At 58.3% G+C, this 14,060-nt stretch overlaps 2 protein-coding genes across 5 annotated transcripts; both read left to right on the forward strand.

Annotated features, from left to right (window-relative positions):
- Positions 1-2,566: 2,566 nt before the first annotated feature.
- Positions 2,567-5,377, forward strand: LOC141410391 (bone marrow stromal antigen 2-like). 4 transcript variants are annotated; one of them, XM_074064506.1, is made up of 7 exons: positions 2,637-2,684; positions 3,043-3,161; positions 3,623-3,895; positions 4,603-4,678; positions 4,768-4,828; positions 5,005-5,117; positions 5,211-5,377. In XM_074064506.1, exons 2-7 carry the CDS (start codon positions 3,090-3,092, stop codon positions 5,225-5,227), a joined length of 612 nt encoding a protein of 203 aa, XP_073920607.1. In that variant the 5' UTR covers positions 2,637-2,684; positions 3,043-3,089; the 3' UTR covers positions 5,228-5,377. The 4 variants fall into 4 exon arrangements, with proteins under 4 accessions (XP_073920610.1, XP_073920607.1, XP_073920608.1 ...); XM_074064507.1 differs by having other exon boundaries at positions 2,646-2,684; positions 3,046-3,161; XM_074064509.1 differs by lacking the exon at positions 3,043-3,161 and having other exon boundaries at positions 2,567-2,684.
- Positions 5,378-7,855: 2,478 nt separating this feature from the next.
- Positions 7,856-10,317, forward strand: LOC141420290 (coiled-coil domain-containing protein 194-like). The gene is made up of 4 exons (XM_074064569.1): positions 7,856-8,155; positions 9,117-9,213; positions 9,664-9,796; positions 10,161-10,317. Exons 1-4 carry the CDS (start codon positions 7,856-7,858, stop codon positions 10,315-10,317), a joined length of 687 nt encoding a protein of 228 aa, XP_073920670.1.
- The last annotated feature ends 3,743 nt before the right edge of the window (positions 10,318-14,060 follow it).

A 14,060-nucleotide genomic window follows, 5' to 3' on the forward strand; every position in this document is an offset into this window, starting at 1 on the left:
GCCTCAGGTTAGGCACCTGGACCATAATCCTACTGCCTGTGCCTCGCACAGCTGGGATTACAGGCGTTACCCACCACGCCCGGCTGTGACTATTAATTTAAATAGTGAATAAAAATGGGTCATCACGAGCCATGAAACCTTGGGTATAACTTGATGACGTGTTCACGATACAGCAAGTGTTGGTAAGTGTGGTTCGTGAACAGAACAGGCTGGGCCTGCTCCTGTTACCCCGTGCCCTACGGAACAGCAGCTTCCATGAACCCTGCCGCCCTGTAACCCTGTCACGGCATTGCCTAGATATCATTACGTGTGATCGCACAGCTAGGGTTAGTGATTACGACTGGAATAAAAAGCCGGGCATGGTAGCTCACACCTGTAATCCCAGCCACTTGGGAGGCTGAGATCAGGAGGATCGAGGTTTGAGGCCAGCTGAGGCAAATGCTTCAGGAGACCCCCATCTCCAAAATAACCAGAGCCAAATGGACTGGAGGTGTGGTTCAAGTGGTGGAGCAGCTGCTTTGCAAGTGCAAAGCCCTGAGTTCAAACCCCAGTCCTGCCAACAACAAGAATTTGTAATAAAAGAACCTTGTTGCCCTGCCTAGGTCATCAAGTGACATCAGTAGTACTTGGCAAACTAATGCCAACCAAGTTGTCGTAGCTTGTGACTTCTTGTCATTCAGTACACACTGGCGCGTGGCTGTCCGTCCTGACCCATATCCCCGTGGCCGCACGCGCCCGTCCCTTCCTCTCCGCTTTCTGCCTCTTCCCTTGTCCTCTGCATCTCACCTGCCGTGTCCACCTGGGCTCCGGAGACATCTCTGTCCTTGTGAAGCCCAGATCCAGGTCATGGTGGGGCTGGTGAACAAGGCTTCCCTCACACTTCCTCCAGCCCTAAAGTCCCCGAGGACGTCCCTCCTCCCGCCATGTCAGTAGTGGCCCTTCACCACTACTCCAGTCTTTCTGGGACTCCATTACAGGTCGCCATTAGGTAACAGCCCTGCGTTCAAGGAAGTTGCAATGATCTATTCTGGACCCTGAAAACCTCTTCTGAGAAACAGGAAGCTGTAATGCCTCTGCAACGGCTGTCACGAGTGGGACGCTGGCTTGGTGACACTCGGGGCTCGGCGGGAACGCTCTGCCCATGTGCTGAGTGGGGCACCTTTTTCCCACTCTTGGGGACAAGGGCAGAGGTCAGCTGTTGTCACACTGTGAACAGCTCCCCAACTGTAGCTACCTGCTGGGAGGGTCACCTGGCAGCCAGAAAGGGACAGGTCAGACGGAGCCGAGAGCAACGCTGGCTGTGTCGTTTTGGGGTGCTGAGGATGGCGTGGGGCCCATGCACGTGATTAAGCCACACCCCACCCCAGAGCTGGGCCTCTGGTTTCTCTCCTAAGGAGTTATTCATTTGCTGCAAGGGTTTGACTGTGATATACTTTTAGGGGGGAATGCTGAATTTCACAGATACAGAAGCATTTCCTAGCCAGAGTCCTCAGGGGAAGAGATTGCCAGCACCACACACAGTCACTCAGTGACTGGACACTGACCTGTGACCATTCACCAGAGAAAGGGGAGGCCACTGCTGCCTGGGCTCCTCAGGGGTATGGCTGCCTCCTCTGCACCGGCCCAGGGCTCTCGGCTTCACCCTCTCTGCCAGGGACACTGGAACTTTGCAAGGCTGTTGTCAAATTGGAAGAGGGCTTCTGGCTGGGCTCGGTGGCTCACATCTGTAATCCCAGCCACTCAGGAGGCAGAGATCAGGAGGATCGCAGCTCGAAGCCAGCCTGGTGAAATAGTGAGAGCCCGTCGAGCCCATCTCAACCAATGGCTGGCATGGTGGCTGTCCCACAGAGGATGTGTACAATAGGAGGATCTCAGTCCAGGCCAGTCTGGGCAAAAAGTGAGACCCCAACTCCAAAATGAAATGACCCCGGAGTTCCCAATAACTCAGCTCTTGTCACAGGCAGAAAGGCATAGTCTGTCCACAGGCCTGGACAGTCTGTCCTGCAGCACAGTCTTCCCCACTTAAAAACCACTGTCATTCTTCACGCCACATAGAGTTTGTCCTGGGCTCTTGAGTGTTCTGCAAACCCAAATCACTGCCATCCCTGGAAGTGGGGACGGGGCCGAAAGCCCCAACTCCTACACATGCCCCATGCTTTCAGGTGACCACCCCTGCTGAAGCCACCAGGGCTGTGGCCACAGTTAGCTCATTAGCATCGTTGTCATCTAATTAGCATAGGGACCCCAGCTCGTCAGCATCGGGGTCACCTATCTTTCAGAAGCATGCAAGGATTGTAGGAGCTGCAGGCCAGGACCGAACACCATCACACTTGGCCTGCACTTGTGACCTCTGAGGTGACCCACATGAGGGGCGGCTCCAGTGCTGGCTCTGCCAGGGTTCTGCTCTGGTCCTGGGGTCCCAGCAGGGTGCCAGACCCTCCTCTTGGGACCAAAGGACCCTGGGCGTTTTGGGCGGTATCCAGCCCCTTGTTTCTTGGCTGCTGAGTGACTTTAACGGGGCTTCCAGAGGGGTGTGTGACCGAAGCCTGGGGGCCTGTTCCGCCCACTGACCTTCTGCCTGGCCGACTGTCACGTGCTGGGGCGGGAAACCGGCTGGGGACGCAGCTGAGCGACTTGGGATTTATTGGAGAGAAAGGAGAGAAGGGAAACCGGGAGCTGCGCAGGTGAAGGCTGGGGCTTTCAGGGTCGTTTTCGCTCTGGGTTGGGTGGGTTTTCTTCATTGGCCCTGGGTTCGAGGGTTCGCCCCTTCTTGGGGGAGGGACACCGTCTCGATGAGCATCGTGGTCAGCAGCCCCGTGGCAGAGCCGGTGTCTGCTCTTCAGGATGCAGCAATGCTAGCAATGTCCGGAGGGATGGGTGCTTACTCACCCGTCTGCCTTAGGTGTCCAGACCCAACTCGACCAGCCGCTGCCAGGCTCCCTTGGTCGCACAGATGGCCGTCCTGGCCGTCTCCCCCCAAGTCCCTCTGCCCTTTGTGCGCCAGTCACACGCTCTTTTCTTAGAAATCCCTGCCCCGTTCAGCAGTGTCTGCCTGGCCTAGCCGTGCACATCTATTGAGCGCCTCCTGAATGCGCACCCGCAGCCGCGAGGACAGCAGTTTCTGCCTCTGCCCACTTTCCAGACGAGGAAGTGGCCGGCAGGTTCGCCTGGCTTTCGAGGGAGGGGGCTGCAGTCCAGCGCTGCCCACGCGCCCTGCCTGGCTCCCGGGGTCCCTTTGTGGAGGGAGGGGCTCGAGGCCACCGAGGAGACACCTGACCCAAGCTTGGCCTTGTGGGTCAGACAGGCGGCCGAGGGGCATGACAGACGGACGGCCTCTGCCCACCCCCGCCTCAGTGACCGCAGGAGAGGGACGCGGACAGGGACAGGGACAGGGACGGGAGGGGGGCTCGAGGCCAGCATGCAGCGGGGGAGGCCCCGTGCGGGAGAGGACCGCGGCCAGGAAACCCAGGAAACCGAAACCGAAGGCCCCGCCCCCCTGCGCGAGGCCATTGGCGGGAAAGCGCTATGCTAATGAGGGGCGTGGCCTGCGGAGCTCCTCGGCCCTTTCCGGGCTGTCCCCCTGACCCGTCCTATGGCGCCCGCCTTTTACCACTACTCGCAGGTGTCCATGGCAGACGACTGGAAAGGAGAGGGGCCCCCGGCTTGCAGGTGGGCAACGCGGGCGTGCCTCGTGGGGCTGCTGCTCGTGGCGGTGGCTCTGGGGTTGTCCCTGCTCATCCTAGCTGTGAAGTTCAACAGCGAGGCCTGCCAAAACGGACTCCAGGCAGAGAGGAGGTGCCGAAATGCCACCCACCTTCTGGAGGACCAGCTGACCCGCACCCAGGACGTCTTGCTGCGGGTGAAGAACCAAACCGTCTCCTGCAACAGGAGTCTGGTGAGCCAGAGAGCCTGGGGGGCCTAGAAACCCTCCCCAGAACCCCACGGAGCTGGAGGGGGGGCCTTGAAACTGCCGGGGGTGGGGGCAGCCCATAGGAGGACCTGGATCTCCCTGCAGGTTTGGGGACCTGTAAGTGCTTTCAGGGCACTGGCCTGGGTCAAATCAGGGGCTTCAGTGTCCCCACTAGGATGAGGAGGAGTCTCCAAACTTCCTAGGTGTGTGTGTGGGGGGGGGCTTGAAACTCCTTTTGCATCCCAGTCTTTGGGGGACAGAAATCCTCGATAAGGTGAAGAAGGGGCTCTCGAAATTTCTACTGCATTCCTGAGACACTGACATTTTCAAAAGATTCCTGATATGGTGGGGAGGTGGGGGCGTGTCTTGAAACTGTCACTGGCCATCTTACTAGGGCCCGGAAGTCCCTCTGTGATCGGGGTTTGGGTGCCTCCTAAATCTTCCCGGGTCCTAGCACAAAGGATGTGGAGCTACCCACTAGGGTTTGGGTATAGAGAGTTTCCAAATTACCATGGGGGGGGGCCTCAAAACTGCCATGTCTGTGACCACACGGTTAGTGGCAGCCCTGGGGACTCAGGTGCAACAGGGCTGGAGCAGAACCTAAGAGAGGTTTGGAGCTAAGCTCCTCTGACCTCTCACAGGCCTCAGTCCAGGACAGCAGTACCCAGCTTCTGACCCTTTCCCTGTCCCAGGTGGCCCTGATGGCTGACTTGGAGAAGAAGAAGTCCGAGATCCAGGAGTACCAGCTGCACATACAGGAGCTCCAAGGTGAGGGGGAGAGTCCAGGGAGGGCTTGGTGGGGCGGAGTCCCCAGGAGGGGCCAGGTGAGGATCACTCCCCATTCTGTGCCACCCCAGAACAGACGATGGAATTGAGACAGAAGCTGCAGGACAGTTCGGCAGAATTGGACCAACTAAGGTCAGAACCCCCACACCTCCCTCCCTCCCTCCCCAAGGCAGGACCCCTGGCCGGGAGAGCTGACACCGCCCAAGTCCCAGATGGACAGGCTTGCACATGGGTCCCATGGCCCTCCCAGGACTCAGATGGTCAGGGGGTCGATTTTTGGGGTGACTGGGTCGCCCCTGTGCCCTCAGGAAACAGAACAGGTTCTTGAGCCAGGTGACGACCCAGACCAATGGTGGCTCCCTGGCCCCCTCCACCCTGCTGGTGACTTGGGCACTGGTGTTTCTGGGCCTCTGGGCGACAGGTGAGGAGGAGGCGCCCTGGGAGAAGATGGGGAGCACGGAGGGTGGGGTTTGCGGAGGGCGGGGCCTAAGCCTTTCTTACCTTGTCTCTTTAGGTCACAACCTGCATTGACCGGGTCCACCTGCTTTAGGCTTCCAGGGTTCCTACTTGGTCATGGGTGGGGGATGGGGGAGGGGTCACGCACTTTTTGCTGTCACGGTTTGGGGTTGTCACTTTGTTCTGGGGTCTTTGAGTGCCAAAAAATAAACACCCTCAAGTTTCTGGAGCGTCATATGTAACTCACCCCTCAGAGCTGGCCCTGCAGGTGAGGTGGTCACCTGGCTGATGTCCACCCCTGGCCCATCTCCTGAGGGACACTAGGTGCAGCTGAGGCTTCCCCAGCCCACTTCTCGGCTGCGGTCCTGCTCTCTGCACCCTGGTTCAGGGCCCATATCCCTGGGGTCACTCAGGGTCCCTCCTCACCAGACCGGAGGTTGTCATCTCCCCACAGGAAGCGCTGCTGGCCTGGCCTCCCTCGAACTTACTTATCCTGCAGTTCCCAGCCCTCCAACACCCTCTCCAGAATCACAGCACCCTTCACCCACCCTCGGTTCCTCCAGCCCTGTCCCCTCCTCTTCCTTCCTCCAAGTCCTCCTGGAATCCCAGCTATTGTCCGTGTGGCTTCCTGCTGAGGCACTGGGGACAAGAGGCCCATGTCACAGATTTCTGCCCTGCCCTGGGGTTCCCATGGATGCCAGCTCAGAGGGTTAGTGGGTGAAAAAGACCCCTACCACTGTTTCTCTGGGGACCCCAAACTGCCCTGCCTGCGCTCTTGCCACCCTACTTTGTGTCCACTACACCTCTGCTCTCCCTGACCTTGTCTCCATGGATGGAACTGCCATGCTCTTCCTGCCACAGGACCTTTGCCCCTGCTGCCCGAAGCGCCCCCGCCTCACTCCCAAGGTCTAGGTTGGGGTCTCTGCCTCAGCCCTGTTAACTTTCCTTTCTTTTTTCTTCCTGGGACACAAGACGTGGACGAGCTTGGCCAGCACTGTACCACTGAACCCTACCCCTAGAGTTTTTTTTTGTTTGTTTGTTGTTGTTGGTTTTGGTGGGGTTTGAACTCAGGGCTTCATGATTGCAAAACAGGTGCTCTACCACTTCAGCCACAACTCCAGTCCATTTTCCTCTGGTTATTTTGGACATGGGGTTTTGAGAATTACTTCCCCAGGCTGGCCTCGAGCCTCAATCCTCCTGATCTCAGCCTCACAAGTAGCTGGGATTACAGGCGTGAGCTACTGCATTGGAGTCGGGTGTCCGTCACCTCTGCCCCACAGATGTCAGGAACATACACACACCCTCCCCAGGTTGTGACAAGAAAACATGGCTTCAGACATTTTCCAGGGTGGGAGCTTCTGACAGACCAGTTTCCTCTGCCATCTCATTGGGGACTAAGCATGAACTGGGAAAGCGTCCTCACTAACATCCCCTTCTAGGTCGGGAAACTGGTCCGGAAGTTGCTGGATGTCAGCTGTGGGGTTTCCAAGCTGGTTGGCCCGTGGACATCTTCCCACGTGTCCTTGGTCCTCTTCCTCCTCTTCCTGCACTGCTAGTGACGGCCCATTGTGTCCCCCAGTGGTGGAGAAGTGTGTGACAGCTGGGGTTGCAGCCCAGAGGGAATCTGGCCATGCCCTCAGCTGCTGTGTGTCCCTGGCATGTGGCTCTGCCTCTCTGGGCTCTGGTTTCTTCATCTGAAATGAGGGACGCACAGTCGGTCACAGCCAGCTCATATTTATTTCTCACCTGCTACACACCAGGCGTGTGTGGACGGGGGCGGAAGGGGCGACAACAAGACAAACACAGGCTGTAGTTTTAGGCACTCGCCCAGTCTGAGGACAGAATTGGGGAATCAGGTGAAATTACAGCAGGGCCCTGGAGCCTAAGCTGCTGAGGGTGGCAGGAGGAGGAACCCTAACCCTAACCCGTCCATGCAAAGGCCCTGGGGTGACAATGCAATCGACAGACGAGCGAGGAGATGGGGGGTTGTGTGGGGGCGGTGGGGGTGGGGATGGTGAGGGCATCGAAGAGGAGCTGACCTGGTGGCTCACGCCTGTAATCCCAGCTACTCAGGAGGGAGAGATCAGGAGGATTGTGATTCCAGGCCAGCCCAGGCAAATAGTTCCTGAGATCCAATCTTGAAAAAAACGCATCACAAAAAACAAAGGCTGGTGGAGTGGCTCAAGATGTAGGCTCTAAGTTCAAACCCCAGTACCGAAAAAAAAAAAGAAAAGAAAAAGAAAAAAAGTCATAAAGAAATGCACCTCGGGTCCTTGTGCAGAAGGAAGGAAAGGGTTCAGAGAAGAAAGGAAAAGAGCTGGGAGCTGGAGCCTCGCCCTGGTGTCCATCCTGCTGCCCTCCAGTGTCTGTTGCGTGTCCCCTCCTCTTCCACCCTCGGTGTCCCCATCCACAGGGTGGAGACCTCACCCCAGAGCCTGGCCCATCGCCTCCTTTGCAGGTGCGGTTTCTGATCCCCACAGAGCCAGGACCAACTGCGTTTCACCGTTGGGGAAACTGAGGCAGCGCGGGCAGGACCAGAGAGAGCCCAGGACCCCTGTCTGTCCGTCCGTCCGTCCCTCGCGGGCTGCGCAGCCTGGGGTGGCGCCGCAGGGTCCACCCTCCGGGTGGCGGGGCGGGGCCTGCTGTCCCCGGCGCCCACGGTGCCACTCGGCCGGCCGGGCGCTGGCAGAGCTGCGGGGCGGCATGGCGGGGCCGGAGCCTGGGCGCGCGTGGCGGGCGCTGGCGCTGTGCGGGGCCGCCGTGTTCCTGGCGGCGGCGGCGGCCGGCGGGGCCCTGGTGGCCTGGAACCTGGCCGCCGCCTCCTCCTCCCGGGGTCCGCGCTGCCCCGAGCCGGGGCTCAACGCCACGGTGCGGCCCGCGGACCCCGCGCCCGAGCTGGAGGAGCTGCGGCGGCGGCTGGAGGACGTGGCCGGGCAGCTGCACCGGGCCGAGCGCGGCCGGCGGGAGCTGGAGGAGGCGCTGAGGGCCTGCGAGGGCCGCCAGGTAGGAGGGCAGGTGGAGGCGAGCACCGGGCCTCAGTTTCCCCCAGTCTCCAGCGGATGCGCAGCAGTGAGAACAGCGCTGGAGTTGCGTCCCGCTCCTACGACGCCAGTTCGCTCCGAAAGGCCACCTTTCCTCTGCTGTCCCCCCGGTAAACGGTGACTGGGGGAACCCCAGGCTCTGGAGTCCACCTGGGGAGGCCCCATGTGCCGGCTCCTCCCCGCCCAGCAGTCCTATTTTGAGACAGGGACACTTAAGTCACCTGTAATTACGAGGCTAAAGTTGGCCTCTTGGGGTCAGTACCAGCCAGGACCTTCCTTTTCCTGCCCCCTCAGACTCTCTTAACTCTCCCCAGCCCGAGCCTCACTGAAGAACCAGCCTCAAAACCACCGTGTGCATGGTTTGAGTGACTACTGTGTACCCCTCCCAGCTGAGGGGCACAGCATCTAAATTTTAAAATCTAAACAGCTGGATGTGGTGGTGCTCCCCTGTAATCCCAGCACTTGGAAGGTTGAGGCAGGAGGGTCTCGAGTTCGAGGCCAGCCTGCTAGACTTAGGGATAATGTGGCCCAAAATGAAATGAAAGAAAAAGGGCCTGGGGATGTAGGTCAGTGGTCCTGGGCTCATCTTCCAGTATTTAAAAAAAGAAAAAAGGAGGGTGAGCTGTGTCCCCTCTGGTTGCTCAGGAGAAGTGTCTGGGGGCGGGAAACGCTCTCAGGCCAGGTCCTTTTGAAGAGGCATCGCCACCCACCAGGCTGGCTGAAACCGCAGACAGGGATGTCCCCATCCATCTGACACTGGAGCTGGAGTTTGTCTCACCGAGCCTCGGGGCGGGGACCTCCCTCAGACAGGCAGCTGCCACCATTCAGTGCCCAGGCTTCAGTGGACACTCCTGTCACTGTCCCGCAGAAAGGGCGAGCCCAATTCCGTCCCCGCCTTCCATCGCCTTTTCTCCACTCTGCAGAGCCTGCTTCACACGCAGGTAAAGACTCTGAAGGTCGAGGTGGACGAGGCAAAAGCACAGGGGACCCAGATGGGAGTCGCCAACGGGGAGCTGACAGGTGTGTGGGGCGCAAGGGGGTGGGCCTCGCTAGAGGTGGGAGGACACACAGGTCCTAGATGTGAAAATAGCATGCAAATAACCGCGAACACCTGTGAAAGAAAGCAAATAACCTGCAGAGGCCAAAAAAAGTCACAGAAGTAACACAAGGGCGTGGCGCAGTGACCAAGCGCCTGTCACCCCAGCACTGTGGAAGCTGATGCAGGAGGGTCGGGAGTTCGAGGCCAGCCTGGGCTACACAGCGAGCACCTGTCTCAACAAAGCAAAATAAAGCACCGCAAATATAAGAAAACACGCAAACACTCACAGAAGAGTGAGAACTTAGGAAAAGGCATGCAAAAGGCGCACACACTTAATTCAAATAAAGCAAAGCCTGCAAGCAGCATGAGAACCCTAAACTCAGACGCGGGGGCTCGGGGTCCGCGTCCTGACCGCGGCCCCTGCCCCGCAGAAGCCCTGGCGCGCTGGGAGGCGTCGGCCGCGGAGACTGCGCGGCTGCGGGACGAAGCTCAGCACCGCGCGGGCGCAGCCGAAGCCGAGCGTGAAGCCTGCGCTGCCCGCGAGGGGGCGCTGCGCGAGCGCGTGTGAGTAAGGGGCGGGCCCGAGAGGCAGACGGACGGGGAGGATGGCCAATGGCTATGCAGGTGTGGTTCTATAGGCCAATCAGGACTTGGAGCGTGCTTCAGCGGGAAAGGCTGTCTGCAGGGGGAGCGCGGGGGGCGTGGCCACGTGGACCGGAGAGGCAGCCCAGGGGCGAAGCTAGGGCGGCGGGGGAGCCGGGTGGGGCAGGGTCCCCAGGAGGGAGGGTTCCTGGGGCCCGGAGCCCATGTGGCCTGCGGAGGGAGGGGCAGGGGCGGCGGGGTCGAGGAGCGAGGACCCCGGGGGCGATGGCGGGTGGAAGCGGGGTGGCCGTAGCAGGGGTGCTCACAGCGCCCCCCCTTCCCGCAGCCTCGCCCTGGAGACTGAGCTGGGCACCCCGCGTAGAGGGCCGCGACCCCGAGTCCGCCCAGGGTCCCGGTCCCGGTCCCGGTCCAGCGCCCACTCGCGCCCCGGAATCACCAAGGGCTGCCGGCGGCCACGGGGCGCAGCGCACCCCACGCGGTAGGGGGGCTGGTGGACACTGGGGCTGCAGGACCGCGGCCATGCGATGCCCGGTGGAGTCCAGGAACAGCGCACAGAAAGAACCCGCAGCCCTCGCTCCGACCTCATCCTGTTTGTTCTGCATATGGGGAAACTGAGGCCCACTTGGTGCCGCGGTGAAAGAAGGCTGAGCTGCGACTTGGGGTCCACTAACCCCCGCGTGGCCTTCATCCCACAGACAAGAGGACTGGTGGTCATCCCGGCTCGGGAATGACGTGGAGGGGTCACTTTCCTTCCCCGGCCTCAACTTATCCTGTCTGTAAAATGGGTGGGTGGAATCCTGTTTAGGGAACCACGTTTCCTTGACAGGAGAGACTCACAATGAGGGTTCAAAGGGAAGACGCAGGCCTTCTCTGTAAGGGTGACACAAACGCCCAGGTAGACTTCTAACAGATCCAAGTTACAGAAAACTAATGGGAAAAAAATGAGAAAATGCATAAATTCAGGAAGTGCCATCAAAATCAGAGCCAAGGCTGGGCGTCAATGGCTCACGACTGTAATCCTAGCTATTCAGGAGGCAGAGATCAGGAGGATCAGGGTTTGAAGCCAGCCTGGGCAAATAGTTTTGGAGACCCTAACTCGAAAATACCCATCACAAAAAGGGCTGTGGAGTGGCTCAAGCGGTAGAGCACCTGACTAGAAGTGCCACATTCTGGACGCAACCCCCTCAACAGAAAAACAAAACAAAAACCTGAAACCAAAGGCCGGGTGGGGTGGCCCGCACCTGTAGTCCCTGGGGAAAGGAAAGTCCCATTTCAGGTAATTTAACTTTTCCTTCAGCGCTAGGAAGGGCTCGACTGTGCCCTTTCCCCTGCTTCCGGTAAAATAACATAACATAAAGGTCACCAAACTGACTGGATTCTGGGGTTGAACCCGCAAACATCTGAGAAGGAAAGCAATGCTGGCCCACTCCTGGAAGACAGGTGCAGGTGGGGCCACCTCCCTCCCTCCTCTCCCCCCATTTGTTTTTTGAGGCAGGGTCTGGCTGTGCAACCTGGGCTGGCCTGAACTAATGACCTTCCCATGACACCTCCCGAGCGCTCTAGGAATTTTTGTGCAACTATATTTATGAAAATCATGGATAATGATTGATTTTGAAGGGATGGAGAACCTGGGGTTGGGGCCTGGAACAGAAAAGCCCTTAGTGGCCAGGCGTAGCTGTAATCACACCTGTAATCCAGCTATTCCAAAATAAAAAGTTGTTTATTTTTAAAAAGGAAACAAAGAGGCAGGGAGGGTGCAGGAGAACCTTTGCTAACACATTCTTGGTAATTGCCGACAATTGCAAACAACCTTGAGGTCCACCAGCTGGCCACGGTTTAGATGAGTGTCCATCCATCCATCTGTGGACTACTATGCAGCTGTTGAAAAGGCAGGAGCTGACCTCCAAGACACATCAATGGGAAAACCGGGAGAGTGGGCACTTGTGTGCCTTGAGAACCACCTGAAGGACCAGGAGGGACCATCATCCCAGGACTTGGGAGGGAGGCTGTGCAGTGCTCCCGGCCCCTGGGAGGCTGGCGGGAGTCACCGTCTCACCTTCCTCTGTATACCTTTTGTACAGTTTGCATTTTAAATATCATACTCACGTACTGCCTTTTAAGATTAGAATTTGTTTTAAAAATGCCTGAGAGGCTGGTGGAGAGAGGGGCATGGGAACCTGAAGCCTCAATGCTGGCAGCAAGGCAGAGGTGGGTGGCAAGTGACCACGACGTGGCTGCTGTGCTGAGCTCTGGCCACTAGGGGTCGCCCCAGACTGCAGCTAAAGAGTCCCCAAGTTGGGGAAATCCAGAAGCAAACAGGAGCCCAGAGCAGCCAGTGCTGGAGGCTGGAGGCTGGAGGCCAGCCTCTCCCCAGCTGGGGTCCCTCCAGGCATGGCCGTGGGGCCCGGGGTGGACGGGGTCAAGTCTTGTCATTATTGGTCATCTTCTGTGCCTCCTCCACCTCTTCCTCCCTCTGAGCTCCCTGAAAGTTGCAGTGGGACTGGAGGGCAATGGAGCTGTCACAGGACACTGGGAAGAGGGGGCAATGGCTGGGGCTCTGAGCCCCACACCACCGGCAGAGAGTCGTGAGGACCTCGTGAGTCGGACAGAGCAAGCTCTGCCACCCCAGGTGCAGGGGGCATGGGACCTGCTGCCACTCACCACCAACTCCCCCACGTCCCCTGCCGCCACCCACAGGGCCAACAACACCCTCACCCCACCCCCTGTCCTCCCTCCCTTCGAATGGTCCCCTGGGTCTCTGCTGGTCATCTCCATCTGTAAGCATCTCTCTATTAGGACGAGGTCCATGGCCTCATGTACAGGAGGTCAGTGATGCTCCACTGAGTGGTATCCACTTGTTTCTGCCCTGCTGTGGCTGCCAGCAGAGCTCCTGAGGCTTTGGGGACAGTGATGGGAATCCAAGCTCGGTGGCTCACATCTGTAATCCCAGCTACTCGGGGGGCAGAGGTCAGGAGGATCACAATTTGCAGCCAGCCTGGGCAAATGGTTCACGAAACCCTAGCTTGAAAAACCCTTCACAAAAAAGGGGTGGTGAAGTGACTCAAGGTATAGGCTCTGAGTTCAAATCCCAGTACCTTACACACACGAAAATATCCCAGTACCATCACCAACAAAAAGCCCAGAGCAATCGTGGACAGGTCAGGACCTGGACTGGTCATCCAGGACACAGGGACCTGTTATCCACCCCGTTCCCATCCCAGTCATGGAAGCTGGGCGGAGAGTCTCACACAGTACGGGCTGCCTGTATCCCTGTCGCCCCCAAACTACAAAACCTAATTTCACCAGAAAACCAAAGACCACATTGCTGCAAAGGGGACTGTGAACCTTGCTGACACCACTGCTTCCTTAGGAACCTTCCGAGGACCATGAGGCCCCCCGACTACAGGCCGGGCCGTATCTCAGAAATATAAATAAACCCAGAGTCTTCCTGAGCTCGTGTGATTTTTTAAACCTCCTGTCTCCTGAGGACTTCAGTTGTCCCTTCAGCAAGTGACACACAGTTGACTTCCTTCTCCACCTAAGCAAACAACTCAAGCTGAATTGATTGTTTTCCATTTAGAAACGGGGGGTGGGGGTGGGGGTGTAAGACCTGTCAGACCGTGGCGCCCCAGGGGGACACAGAGGGTCCGCCAGCTTCCTGAAGATGACAAAGTGTTTCCAGGAAAAAAACCGATGCTTCCCGCTCGGCTCCCTGCTCCCTGTGCAGCGCTGGCCCTCTCTCTGTGGGGACACAGGAGGGACGTTTTCAGTGTCTTAAGGAGTCTTAGCGATGGTTGGCAGGAGTGTTGACAGAAACAAACTTCCTTGAAGGGCAGATTGGTGACAGCTAGGCAAACGTGGGGTGCTGGTGTTGACACCAAGACATTTCATTTGTGGAGATTTGATTTCAGATCTTCTGTTCATTGAAAAGGAACTTAGAAAGTGTCTCAATGCCCGCCATGGCTATCGTGGTGACGGAAGTGGTTCCAGATCGGGCTGGGGCTTGACAGTGGCACAGCCCTGGCTTAGCAGAGAAAAAAAATTAACAGCTCAAAGAGGGACTCCATCGTTACTTTCCCTGTTAAAAAAGTCTAGCTGAAAACACCCGCCACCCAACCGAGAAACATGAATGAAAGGTGTGGGATCGTCATCAGCCAGACTCAGTGGCCTTGTCTGCAATCCCAGCACGCGGGAGCTGGAGGATCGTGAGTTCGAGACCAGCCTG

Source organism: Castor canadensis, unplaced genomic scaffold (assembly GCF_047511655.1).
Source record: "Castor canadensis unplaced genomic scaffold, mCasCan1.hap1v2 HAP1_SCAFFOLD_88, whole genome shotgun sequence".
NCBI classification, from domain to species: domain Eukaryota; kingdom Metazoa; phylum Chordata; class Mammalia; order Rodentia; family Castoridae; genus Castor; species Castor canadensis.